This window comes from Panicum virgatum, chromosome 7K (assembly GCF_016808335.1).
Source record: "Panicum virgatum strain AP13 chromosome 7K, P.virgatum_v5, whole genome shotgun sequence".
Taxonomy (NCBI): Eukaryota; Viridiplantae; Streptophyta; class Magnoliopsida; order Poales; family Poaceae; genus Panicum; species Panicum virgatum.
Window position 1 is genome coordinate 40,355,925 of NC_053142.1, and position 13,865 is coordinate 40,369,789.

The 13,865-nt window shown below is 49.8% G+C and overlaps 1 protein-coding gene across 1 annotated transcript; it reads right to left on the bottom strand.

Moving 5' to 3' along the window:
* Positions 1 to 1,170: 1,170 nt before the first annotated feature.
* On the bottom strand, positions 1,171 to 3,267 carry LOC120642455 (ethylene-responsive transcription factor ERF054-like). The gene has a single exon (XM_039918985.1). It carries the CDS (start codon positions 3,066 to 3,068, stop codon positions 1,827 to 1,829), a length of 1,242 nt encoding a protein of 413 aa, XP_039774919.1. The 5' UTR covers positions 3,069 to 3,267; the 3' UTR covers positions 1,171 to 1,826.
* Positions 3,268 to 13,865: the final 10,598 nt, after the last annotated feature.

Below are 13,865 nucleotides of genomic sequence, written 5' to 3' on the forward strand. Positions count from 1 at the left end.
CACTGGCATGGTCTTAAGTTACATGCACCATGCACTTATATTTATCCATGCGTAAAATGTAAAAATTCATGCCTGTGTAGCCTATCCACCAGATCGCACTGCACCTTGCTCACTTAACTTCTCGATCCTCTTACTTCCGCCAACGTGTATCATCCCCCAATTATTCACGTTCATCGAGACCAGGGGCGGATCCAAAGGGGGGGGGGCTAGGGGGATCAAGCCCCCCTACCTCTCCAAAATCAATGGATCCCCCTCTAAGCCTCCTCTTAATTTTTAGAAAAAAATAATGAAGAAGAAGGGGAGATTAAAGGGAAGAGAGGGGGATGAAGAAGATGACAAGGGAGATGAGCCCCCTCTAATTGTGTTGGCTGGATTTGCCACTGATCGAGACTAACCAGTAACCACACCACACTCCACGACCATGCTTTTTGCTATTGGACCGCCACGTACTGTGGCTGTTCAAAGCCCCCTAACCTAAACAGGGTGTGCAGTGCTCCTGTTTTTGCTTGATTTTCATAATTAGTGTATCGTGTATTCGTGTGTACCTTTTTCTGTGTGTGTGTGTTTGAGTTGGACTGGTTTAGGGTTTTGAACACCCCTATGATGATGTGCCCCCTATGTACCGCCACCAGGATCAGGGCCATCATCATGGTGCCACCAGCTTCAATATATATCTCTGTTGGATGATGGTGAACCCGAACCCTAAGTCCCTAAATCCCAATCTTGCGTACATCAGACCTTTTACCGTACCGAGGACTTCGTCAGCGTTGTAGAAGAACAGCCAAGCTTGAATTGCAACAAGAATGAGTGGTAAAATATTGTGAGTGTGAAAGAGAGATAAAATTACCCGGTTAAGACTTAGCTTTCCTTTTTTTTTCTGCTTCACGGCTATGGTGTCTCATGGAGTTCTGTGGAGGCCGAAGAAAGGTCAAATAGGACCACATGCTCATGCTGGAACGAACTGCTCGATCATTTAAAAGGATCTTTTTGAGCTTACATTGTCAATAAAAACCAACCAGCATGATTCACATCTTTAAGGGATATAAGAGCGTTGAGATGATTATGTTCAGCAAAACCGGAATATCCCTTCTACATGTAAGAACTCTGAAGATCAATACGGTAATCACACAAAACGTGCATGCACGCACACTTAATGCCTGACATTTCAAGTAATGCATGGTTGAAAACTCCAAACTTAGTAACAAGGTACATGAAAATAAATCAGAGCACAACATACATAAAAAAAGCTGCTAAACCCATTTTCCTAACACTAGAAATCCATAGCTGAACCAGTGACCGGAGCCATCCCGCATGAAGCATGCAGTAACATAATGTTGCAAACAAACTGAAGAACGCTTATCTGAAATACACAGGAGTCATCTGTAGAGGACGCATGCCGTTGCACAACATGGGAGAGAGAAATTTACTAGTTGCCCTAGTAGCTGGCCTAAAAATTGCAGCCTAGAGCATGGTTAATTTCCTGATGGATTTCAGAAGAAGTGCTTGATGACGACGAAATAATGCATGGTTCTTGAATGCTGCTGTGAAATGAATCGGTGTGATGCCGCAAGTTGTCTTAAAAAACTGAACCCGCGTGCATCTCTATCCTAGCTGCTAGTAGTGCTATTTCTGCAGGCAATCGCGGGGTGCAGAAGAAACAATGGGATCAGCAAGATATATATCAGGGGGTGTGCTGCTTAGTCCATGAAGGAAGGAGAATGAGGAGACTGTGAGTGAAGAGGGGGAGAAGAAGATGCATGAGTTACCGGGACGTGATCGCATGACATGTCCGTCCCGGTGGCCGCCGCAGCTGTTGCTATGGTTCCTTATGCGCTGGAGTGCTCCATACCGGCCTCATCGCCGGCGAAGCGACCGTGGAGAAAGAGGCCTGGTGGGGTGCTGTCCATGTCGTAGTCCCAGAAGGAGCTCCCCGGGCCCCACGTGTTGAACCAGGCCTCGTCGGCCGGACCCCACTCGCCGCCATGAGCCACCGGCGCGTGAATCATCTCAGACGAGACTGCTGGCATGGTAGTAGTGTCTCGAGGGCTGCCTCCTTGCTGCGACGACGATGTGTCCACCGGTGGCTGTGGCTGCCAGTCCGTCGTCGATCCTTCTGCGTGGGGCGGTGGGGTTTGTTGTCCGCTCGCCTCGTCCGGCGTCTGTGGAGGTGACGACGACGACGACGAGCCAGACCCGGCGCCGGCGTTCTGCTGGGCGGCTGCGGAGCTAGCACTGGTGCGGCCGCTCCCCCCGGCGTGGCCCTTGCCGAAGAACCGGTCCGGGAAGTTGAGGCGTGCGTTCTCGCCGCGGAGCTTGAAGGCCTCGCGGTCGTACGCCATGGCGGCGTCCTCGGCGGAGTCGAACGTGCCGAGCCAGAGCCGCGTGCGGTTCCTCGGCAGCCGGATCTCGGCCACCCACTTCCCCCAGTGCCGCTGCCGCACGCCGCGGTACAGCTTCTGCGGCGGCGGCGGCGGAGCCCGCATCAGGTGCTGGTACAGCGAAGGCAGCGCCGCCGCCGCGGCCTGGCCGCCGCGCGGGCTCAGGTTGAGCGCCTCGTTCCAGTACCGCAGCAGATGCTGCTGCTGCTGCGGGGAGCCCTCCGCCTGCAACAAGAGCTGCGCCTGGTGCTGAGGCGGCGCGCCGAACGATATCATCTGCTGGCTCTGCGGGGGCGCCTGCAGCCGCGGCGGCGACGCGCTGGAGTGCTGCCACGGCGGGAGCTGCAGCCGCGGGGCCGCCCCACCCGCCAGCGCCGAGGTCTCGTACGCGAACGGGAAGATACGCCGCGCGGAGGGCGGCGACGCCGCCGCCGCCGCCGCCGAGGCGGCGCTGGCGCGAGGGGACGGCGGGGCCAACGAGGACGTCGAGAGCGACGACGCGGAGCGCTGGAAGCGGTCCGGCCCGCGCCCGATCTTCTTGAGCGGGCGCAGCGACGCCGCCGACGCGTCCTCCATGACCGGCGCCAGCTGCCGCCGCGGCTGTATGGGCGTGACGCCTTTCCCCTTCCACCTCCTGCCCCCACAACCGCCACCGCCGCCGCTCTCGCCGCTCGCGCTCGACGCATCCATGCCGAGACGACGACCACGATGCTGCAGCGCGCCGATGCGAAGATGCGCGCAACCGAAAGCCCAGCGACCCGGCAATATATACTTGGACGACAAGATCCTCGTAAAGAAACTGATCCTGACACCAACTTGCAGCACGGACAGGCGAGCGAACTCCCGGAGAAATGATCACTCCGCGACCGGTGCGGGCCTGGCGAGCTGGCGCGCGCGGTGGCGTTTGGTTCTGGAGGCGACGGGGACGGTTTGGCTTATAAACGTCGGGGCGTCGACGAAAGCCAGAGCGACGAGCCGGCGGGTGATTCCTCACCTCACCTCGGCCTGGTGAACCGACCTTGCCGCCGCGAGCCAGCAGCATGATCTCACGGCCGGTGGCCGGGCCCCACCCCGCATTGACTCGTCGCGGGCCCTCCCGAGCCGACACGTCAAGGCCGCACGTTGGCCTTTTGTTTCTGTTGCTGTCACCGCGGCGTGGACGGACGGCACTGATCGATCGATGGATGGATCTGCTTTGGCTGGGTAGATTGACCCCCCTCGGTTGCTTTCCTGGTCCTCCAATCTGCCGGCCCCGACCACCCTCCCGAAAAGGTAGTGGTGTGGCTCGATTATAAATTTGAGTTTCGGCAGTTTCGAACCAATCCCATCACGCCCGCAATAATTGCGTTGATGCCAACGGACAGTTTGGCAACGTTGTCACTGTTACCATTCTGAGTAGGTACGAGAGCATATATATACTGAAATAACGATAAGATGCATGCATGATTAGGGGTGCCTCTAACATGTGTATACCAACTAAAAAATTCTCAAAAGTCGTAAATTTTGTCATTGTCAAACCAAAATGCTCATTGCAACGACGGTCAGGAATAGCACTGAGAGCAATAGATAAAAAAAACTTCAAATTAAATGACTAGCTATAACATACTCCAAATATTTTTTTTAGAACATAACATACTCCAAATTAAACGATGTGTTGTTGACTGACAACTCTTTATTCGTTAGTATTCTCTCTTCACATACTTCCTCTGTCCTGACATGTAAGTCATTTTAGTTTGTTCTAAATTAAACTATTTTACGATTGACTAAATTTATAGAAAATAATAATAATATTTGGAATGTCAAATGAGAATGATTATAAAGTATATTTTCATAATTTACTTATTTGATGTGTTAGATATTAATATTATTTTCTATGAATCTGATCAAACATAGACTATTTTGACTTGGGACAAACTAAAATGCCTTATATTTTAGGTCTGACCGGGTAGTGGGCAAATGCTCAGCCGCTGACATGCATGGACCATCATCATATAGCTAGCTAGCCCTTACTATGCGGTAGGTAACGGAACCTACAGACAAGCGATTAGTTTTCTCAATTGTTCCAGAGAAAAGATTAGCTTTCTTAATCGCACGCCAGAAGGGCTCCAATCGGAATTTGTCCCCGCGCTGCGTGCTTCCCCCCTTGTCCAGTTCGTACGACCTGCCAGTAGGAAGATGAATTAACTAGCATCGTCTCCTTGTTAAAACTGTATTATAGCTTATCCCTCCCGAATTGGTTAGGCTAGTGGTAGGCTTTGCCGAATAAACTAGCGTGCTAACCTAAAGCCCCCGCTTAATTTAGGGCCCCTCACCCCCGTGATTTGTCCTGGGGATCGCCACGAATTGCTCGAGGTGGCATGCTGTTCGGTTCCTGCATGCCGTTTCCTCTTCGGAACTACTAGTAACTGTGAGTGAGGTGCGAGCATGCCTGCAGCTTTGTCCTGATCATCATCACCTTGTTCATTGTTATACGTGCTTCTTCAGTTCGTCACAGAGGTTGCTTCAGCTAGCTACAATATATGGACGCAAGCATGATGACGTTTATTTTGCTAAGATTACTTCTGCCCATCTCGGTGAGTTGTAGGTTGGTGGCTGAGCACGAATATGCTGGACCGGATTGCGTGCTTGATAGATCATGTCCTAGCCAGGGCAACAACCCAACCGTACTGTACCACACTAGCACCAGCATCGATCGGTGCGTGGAGGACAACGATGGATCGATCTACAGCAGCCTTGGGCCTAAGGGTGGTAAAGGGCCCAATATTTTGAACTAGAAAATCTAAAGATCGGGCCCTAAAAGGACCGGGCTCTAAACATATATATTTTTGAACTAAAAATTTTAAAGACTTTATTGGGCTGTGAAGAGGCCATTAGGGCCATGGCCCATTACCACCCCTACTTGGGCCTGGGCAGTTGGCAACGGTGGCCCGCGGCCGAGCTCCGGTGCCAGATTCTTCCGGAAAATATGACAAAAAGGAAGAGTCGGTCGATTCGATCGGAGCGGCGGAGGCAGCCATTGGACCTTTTTTTTTGGGCGCATTAGGGGTCCGGGGCACGCGTGCTCGAGGACGTACCCGCCGGCCCCCGGCCGCGCGCGCGCCATCGCTTTCGGCACCAACGGCACAGACGACCCAACAAAAAGATCTCTCGCTTCAATTCCTTCTCCTCACTTCCCGCACGAAAAAGAGAAGTCCACGGCTCCACGAACGCGCTGCTGCGGCGGCGAGGGGCCCGCCATCAGGCGCCGGCCGGCGGCTCGCGGCCACCACGGTCGTACGTGACGGTGGTCGCGGCCGCCCACCCACTCCGGGGCCCGGGCAACCCGGCCAAGCACGCACCCGTGGTAGTTTGTGTGGTCGAAGCGGCGGCGACGGCGGCCTCCGCCGGGACCGTTGCGTGTTGCAGTGTTGCAACACGGAGGGGGTCCCCGTCGTCAGCCGCAGCCGCGCCGCGCCGGCCGGTGGCTTTGCAGGCTTTTTGACCCAAGCGGGACACGGTTTCGTGTGTGCGTGCCGCGGCGGCACCCAGCTGGCTGGCTTGCGGCCGGCCGGCCCCGGCGAGGGCGCTGACCTTGTTGCTACTGGCTGGCCTGTGCTGTGCGTGCGAATCGGGCGGAAACTTTCGCTTTGGCCGACGCACCCATGCAAGCTGCACGACGACGACGACGCTGCCGCGCAAAGGCGGTATCGATCGGGTGCGGCAGCCCAAGTGCGCATCGAAACGTGGCGCCACTTGCGCCGGACGATCGATCGACGACCACCGTCCTGCCTGGCGTGTAACATAGGTTGATGCTTGCCTGCTGGCGTGTTACCCAGCCCGGCCGTCCCGCCGACAAAGAGGCCTTTGACTTGCTAGTGCTCAACGAGAGGATAAAAGGGCAGCTCCAATGTGTGTTTTTTTTAGGGTGCTAGGAAGAGAGAGAAATAGATGGAGAGGGTGCAATACACTGGAAAGAATCTTATATGTTCTATCCTGGCACCTGGTGCCCAGCTTTCCACCCGGTTCCTATATTAAAGAAGTGTTTTGTATCTCTATTTACTAGTTCCGCTGCATCTCAGATTGGATATGGATACTGCTTGTGGCTATGGAAGCAGAACATATGAGGCCAACTTTTGCTACACGCTGGAGCAAAATTTACCAAGCTGGAACTTTAGAATTGGATCCCATCTTAGCACTATTTAGAATTAGGCGTGTCAATGGGTGACCCTTAGGTCATCTCCAACAGCTCCTCTATCCAATCTTGTATCTGTAAAAAAAAGAAAAGGAACCCAAGAAAGGGACAAAACCCCCCTTCCAATAGCTCCTCTATCTGCGCTCGTTCTGTATCCGCTTTTGCAAAAAGCTGGCCCCGTCCTCCAAAGGTGGAAGATGGATCCCATCCTCCAAATCCCCGCGCCGCCCCGACCTCCTCTCCTGCGCGCCGCCCCCGACCTTCTCCCGTGCCGAGCGCGCCGTCGCTCACCGCGCCCCTCCACGCCGCCCCCGACCTTCTCCCACCGCCGAGCGAGCCCCTCCACGCCACCCCGACCTTCTCCTGCCGTCGCGAGCCGCGCTCGCCGCGCCCCTCCACGCCGCCGTAGACGAGGTCGCGCTGGAGACCATGGCGGCGCTGGAGACCATGGCGGGTCTGCGGGAGGAGGAGGGGAGGAAGAAGATAAGATAAGAGTATGACGTGTGGGGTCCAGTTGTCAGGATTGAGTGGAGGAGTGGATGGATAGACAAGTTGTTGGATTCCCCCCTCTTTGGATGGCTAAATGATTTTGCAAATGGTTGTCTAAATTGAGTTTAGACAATGGAATTTGAAGGAGCTGTTGGAGATGCTCTTAGGGACACCTCCAACCCTCTTTAGTTTAAAATATTGTACTAGTTTTTTATAATAAAATATTATTTTAGAAAATAGTACAAAATTTTGAACTAAAGAGGGTTGGAGGTGCCCCTAAGGGATGTCCGAGAGAGTGGGTCCGGTTACTGCCAAGGCCATGTTTGGTTCATAATGTGAAAAAAAAATTCAAAAAAAGACGAATGCCTGCATGGAGTACTAAACGAAGTTTATTTGTGAAACTTTTTCACGAATGGGTGTAACTTTTCGAGACGAATCTAATGAGTCAAGTTCCACCATGATTGGCTACAGTGATGCTACAGTAACCGCACCTAAACATCCTCTAATCATGCGTTCAAAGACCTTATTAGCTACAGCACATGCTACAGTACCATAATTGTGGATGTTGTTTTGTAATTAGACTTTATTTAATACCTTTAATTAGTGGTCAAAGGGGCAAAAAAATCATAAAAACTTTTTCACCCCTACAAAACACGGCCCAAATTACAGACAGCGTGTCAGAGTACTGGCCGGCCGTGTGGAATATTTCATTTACAAGACAAGATACGGAACAATAATGAGCAGTGGCTTCGTGGTTATTTTGCTGTATCTGTCAAAATCGTGCCATGTGATGACAAAAGAACTATGCACATAGACATGCAAGCATATAATATGGCTCTACTAATATCTGAGAGGAAGTACGGCGGCTCGGCACATTGACGTACGGCATGTTACAATTTTTGAAATTTTGAGTATCTCTATATTGTGGAGTTGTGGATTTGTTGCACAAACATGTTCGAGAGTCATGTTTAATTTGCTGGTCTTTTTTTTCCAAGAACACACACACACACAAACTGTGTATGTATAGTACAAACACACACACACTTAATCCCTACCAGGAGCCAATATAGTAGCGGTGGAGGAGGAGAAAGGAAGAAGAAATGGAGGGGAAAAACATGACTGTAGAGGAGGAAAGAGAGGTACCATCCAGGCCAAGACTGCATCCGCGCCCCTGAGATCCCTAGGAACGTTGGACTGGGATGAAGATCTTAAGACTCACGAACTGAGCCGAGAGATCTCTGAACTGATGAACTAGGTGGAGAGATATTAAGATTGATTAGCAAATAATAGCAAAGCCACCATAGATCATCATAACGCACAGTACTTGGTCACCAGTACCGTCACTGCAAGTTAATTAAAGGGCTGATATTGGTTCCTAGCTAATAAGACCTTCTAGTAAAATCTTTCAACTAAACTTAGGCAACATAGACATCATCACGCACGGTACTTGGCCAAGTCTTCTACGTCCAATAAACTGATAACGATGATTACTTGATAACTACTGATGCTGTATCGTATGTATGTGTCAATGTGTACACCCCACAGCTAACCAAAGCATATAACTAAGTTATCAGAACAAATGGTCCATGGTCTAGGTCTCGTATATGTATACGCATACAGCTGACAAGATCAGTTGGAGCTGGTAGAATCTAGCTAGGGTTCTAGACCTTTAATTTATACTATTTGTATTTGGAATCATCATGAAAACAATATATATACACTCCCGGTTTGAATTCGCACTCAATGGATTAGCATAGGGAAATTTGAAATTGTACGTCTTTATCAAGTTTGCGTCGTCATCCCTACTGCTTGCTAGGGGGTGGAGAGATGATGTACTGTACGCAGCAAAGCTTCGAGTAGAATTAGTCCCGCAGACAGTAAAACGACAATCTCGATAAGCACAGGAATTTTAATATGGTCAAAGTTCGACTGGTTGCGAAACGAATTGGTCCTTGCATGTCTTTTGTTGTTCTTGATCGACAACGACCTTGATGTAGGGTTACCGAAGAACACAATCTGGTTCGGATGAGAGGACAGCATGCTTATATATGATTTTACTTTACTGGTTCATCATGCATGAAAAATGAAAAGTTGATAAGTCAGTATGGTGAGGAAGGACACAGAATCATTTCATTGTGATTTCGCTAGTTCTCTTCTTTGATTTTGGCTGCAAAATGGTGGGTTATTAGTTCCCCACCTGAATTCGTACTGCCGGTCAGAACTATTGGAACCCGGGCGTTCAGGAATCAGGACCAATCCGAGATACCTAGAAGGCAGGGAAAAGCAGCAAGCACTAGATTGATGAAGAGATGGAGTGAACAGGATGGCGTCGTCACTTATACGCCAAGCAAGCTAACAGATCGCCGAGCATGCATCATCATTACTCGTCAGAGTGAAATGGAGCCGTGTCCTGGTCCGCATTGGTGCTAACTGAAAATATCAAAAGCAGCACTGTCCAAAACAGCCGTCACGCGCTGCAAATTTCTATGACTCAAACGCCCCGTTATTTATACCTAACCACACGCACTAGCGAAATGGAGGCAGGAGAGAGAGAGACTGGTTAGCCGCCACTTGATGCCGCACTCATCTCTTACCCAGCGCTAGCTACTCGTGAAATATCTTCTGCTAGCTCCAGGTGGGTCTTATATATTTGTCGTGGGCTTTTTCCGCTGATGATTGAGAGCAGATGATCCATGCGCTAGATTATACCCAGAACCCAGTCCGATCATCCTTCCGTCCTCCTCCGGAAGCAGAAGATATGATCAGCGCATCATTGCGGCATATCGCATAATGATGGTAAACAATGACTTGGCTTGAACGGCACATGTACGATTGCTCAATATTATTTGTGCAACCACGCAAAATGCTAAGGAAATGCGACATCTCATAATGGTTTCCCATCACCTGCACGGGGAGGAGGATCCAAAGGGATGTCCGTTTGAGAGAAGGACCCTGATGGCCACAGGCCCGATCCACTGGGTTCAATATGGGCCAGGTTGTGGAATCAAGCCCGCTAGACGTAATAACACAGGCAGGGTCCAGGAAAGGGTCACTGGGTTCCTTACGAAAGGCCCATGGAGAAGCACTGTCCTCTCTCTCTCCCTCCTTTTTGAGCAAGCAATTCCTGTAAAATACTCCCCCGGATCATTAAAATATAGGGTTAGTTGGATCCATGCCACTACAATTTCACGATTTTTGATTTCATGTTGAAATCGATGCCATTGAGTGGCATGATTTTCAACGTGAAACCCAATTTCACGGAGTTGTGGTGGCATGAATCGAATTTTCCCTAAAATATATATGTCCCACTTATATGAATTAAAAAAATGTAATTTAGTAGGAATCCTAAATGTATTTCACGAGAATATGTTTGTAGGCAATTCACGTTTATGAGTAGGAGTGCTACATTGTAAGTAGCGGGTGACATGCACCCACAAAAATAAGCAAAATTAGTGATCATGTCTAATTTTCATCATATATTTATCTCCCACAGCTCAATTCTATACACCCACAAGATGAGTGCATCTCAACCTGCTAGTGGGCTGAAGCCCAACCTGAACCCAAACCAATCCGTGTCATTATTGTATAAAACATAAATCCACCCCACTCCAATCCATCAATTACAAAAACCAATTCACCCCACTATGATATTATATTATCCTATATACCATATCAATCCACCCCCACAACTATGGTTTCAACCCATTGTAAAACCATAGTTTGGTGTGCGGCGAGCGACCACCAAACTGCAGCTGCAGCAGGAGGCGTTGCTTCTCAGGCAGGCCTCCGGCTACCTCTAACGGTGCCCTGTAAACCGCCCCCCACCCCACGTAAAGGGAGCTTTGGAGGGAAATCTGATCCAACGGTTCCCCCCAAAGCTCCCCGTATATACAGGGGGAGTTGAAACTCCCCCCATATATAAGGTGAGTTTCAACTCCCCCTATATCTCTAATCACACCGTTTCTTCGTGATATTAATCCTATTTGAGCCCCGTAACATGATGATAATGCGTATTATGACAGTATAAATACTGTATGATTTTTTTAATTCAAAAATGATAAATAAATAGTTAGTTAATGAGTGATAGTATATAGAGGGAATAGATATGGGGGGAATGGTTGGAGAGAAGGAGTTATAGGGGGAGGAATCTTTTGGAAGGAGGTAGTAAAATATAGTAAATAGTACGTTTGGGGGGAGTTGGATGGGGGAATGGTTGGAGATATCCTTAGTCTGCTTGACTGCCGAGCAGCCCAAGGAGGCTCACATGGGGGCGTTCCTTCTCAGACTGCACTTGCACGATTAAAAAGAGGCCACTCAATTAGCGATAACACTGGGAATCCTTTTTACATGCATCACGCCCCAAACCCAACAGATGAACACAAATACGAATTCTTCACTGGATCACAAAAGAGGCCACTCAATAAAGTCTTAGACGAAAGCTCCAGTTGATCACTTTATTCTTCGCTGGGTTCTGCAAATCGTTGAAAAACGATCTCAGCACAAGACACAGACTGTTTGAAGCAAATATCTATAGCACATTGGTATAATGAGGCAGACTGTGTAAACAAGCTACAGAGTACTCTGCAAAAAGAAAATATTAATATAGCATCAAAAAAGACTAACAGACCATACTTTATGGTGTCTGAAGATTTTTTCTTTATGGTGTCTAAAAAACCGTTTCTATCAACATCCCCAATAGCCGGGCAAGTTGTAGCAATATGACTTCTAAGACTACTAGTGCCCGATTGAGCCCCAAGTCTCAGCCCACAATACTTGCAAACTGCCTTCCAAACGTCATCTACCATCACCAAATCTTGCTCAAAGAATTGCCATACCTTTGATCTCCTAACACGTGGTTGAGATGAATCATGCTCATCATCGGTTCCAGAGCTATCAATTGTGTGGGATGTGCTTGCAGACATTTTTGAGGTAGCTCACAATGAATCTGCACATGGGAGGCCATTTACATTTCTTAGTAATCTAACAAAAATCTACAAACAAGTAAACATAATAAAACCAGAAAGATGCAGAAATAAAGATGGCAGACAGCATACTTCGTCACTTTCAAAATCCGGTGAGAGAAGCTCTAGTGCATCAGCCACATCAATCATTTCCCACTTTCCAATCAATTCAACAGCTTGCTTAGCTTCCTGCATAGCATTATCACATTTTGGGTTCAGACAATGCAGTGTTCACTACTCCAAAAAATCAGCACTAGACTCTTTCCAGTATGTAATAGAAAATTTTGGCATGATGAAAAATGTGACATCAAATAAGCCAAAGGTAGACTTGCGGTACACTTTTATGCGTATATCACTTAGTAGAGGCAGACCAAATCTGACAGCACAAAACAAAAGAAGCACTTGCACAGGAACACGATCGAACTCCATCATCACGTAGCTGTCAACAACGGCCGACTACATATGCAACAAGAAGACAGGCACTGCATAGTTTTCTCATCAGCAGTACGAATCAGCAAGGATGGATCCGCAAGGGGGCTCGGCTAGGAGGAAGAGAAGGACTCCCCTACCGTCGCGCGTCCTCTCCGCTCCACGGCGAGCTCGCCCGGCCCCAGCGGGGAGAGGCGGGGTGTGAGACCAGCGGCTGGCGGAGGAGGCGCCCGATCTAGGGGGTGGTGGCGGGTCCGGTGCCCCCAGAGTCGCGACGCGCCGGCGGCGGGGGGGGGGGGGAGAGGCCAGCAACCAGCGGAGATCGCAGGCGTGGAGGTGGTGGGCCGGCGAGGCTTGGCGACGACGACGGTGGCCGGTGGAGACGTGGTGCCGGCGAGGACCCGCGATCGCCTGGCGTCGTGGCGGCGAGGGTGGGTGACGCACGTCCGGGGCAGAGTCGCCGGGATAGGGTTCTTTGGTTTTCTCTGACCGTGTAACCATTCCCAATTCATGGGCTCGACCCATTTAGAACCAAATCGTTGAGGCTCAATCCAAATCAGACCAAACTATTCATTTCAGCATCCAACTCAAACCAAACCAATTAATATGAGAAGCCCATTTACAATCAACCAAACCAAGCCCAGAGCAAATCCAATCCATTAAAACCACTGTGGCCCAAACCATTTGCAGGTTGAAGTGCATCCTTTCAATTTACTTTAGCTTCGTCACTGCCATGTGCAACGGTTCGTCGGCAGTGTCCACCAATTCCCTATCAACCTGCCAAGTATATCATTCTGTTACAAAAACGCACATGCAGCTCGAGTGCCGATGAGTCGAGAGATCGCGGCCTTCGCAACCATGCAAATCTCCAAAACAAACCAACAGGAAGTAAGCCAAACAACGGGGCGCCACACTGTCATGCAAGTCCCTGCTGTACCTTGTACTACCTGATAACCTGAACCGCACAATCCCAGGCGCGCCGTGGTCGGCGTTCGGCGAGAGACCGGCCCATCTCCTTGCTCCGCGCCCCGCGCGCGCAGTGGCTTCACCTCACGGACCTTTTTCATTTTTATATTTAAAAAAACAAAATTTCAAAAATATATGTCGAATTCGAAAATTTTCAAAAATGGGTGCATGTCCCCCCTAATGGGCGACAGGACCTAAATATAAAAAAATTTAGGTCCTGTAGACACCCTACGACAGGCACCTATTTTTTAAAATTTCTCTATTCGGTATATTTTTTAAATTTTGTTTTTTTAATATAAAAATGAAAAAAACGCTCACCTCACTTGGGGCGGTTGGGGGCCCGGTCCGAGCACCAGCGTGCCAGCATCCACGAATCGCGACCGCGGCCTGTGGACTTTGGTTTGGGCGACATCTCTCTCATGGTCTCGCCGCGTCGACGGCCTCTTTCTGCGGACCTGAGCTAACCAGCGG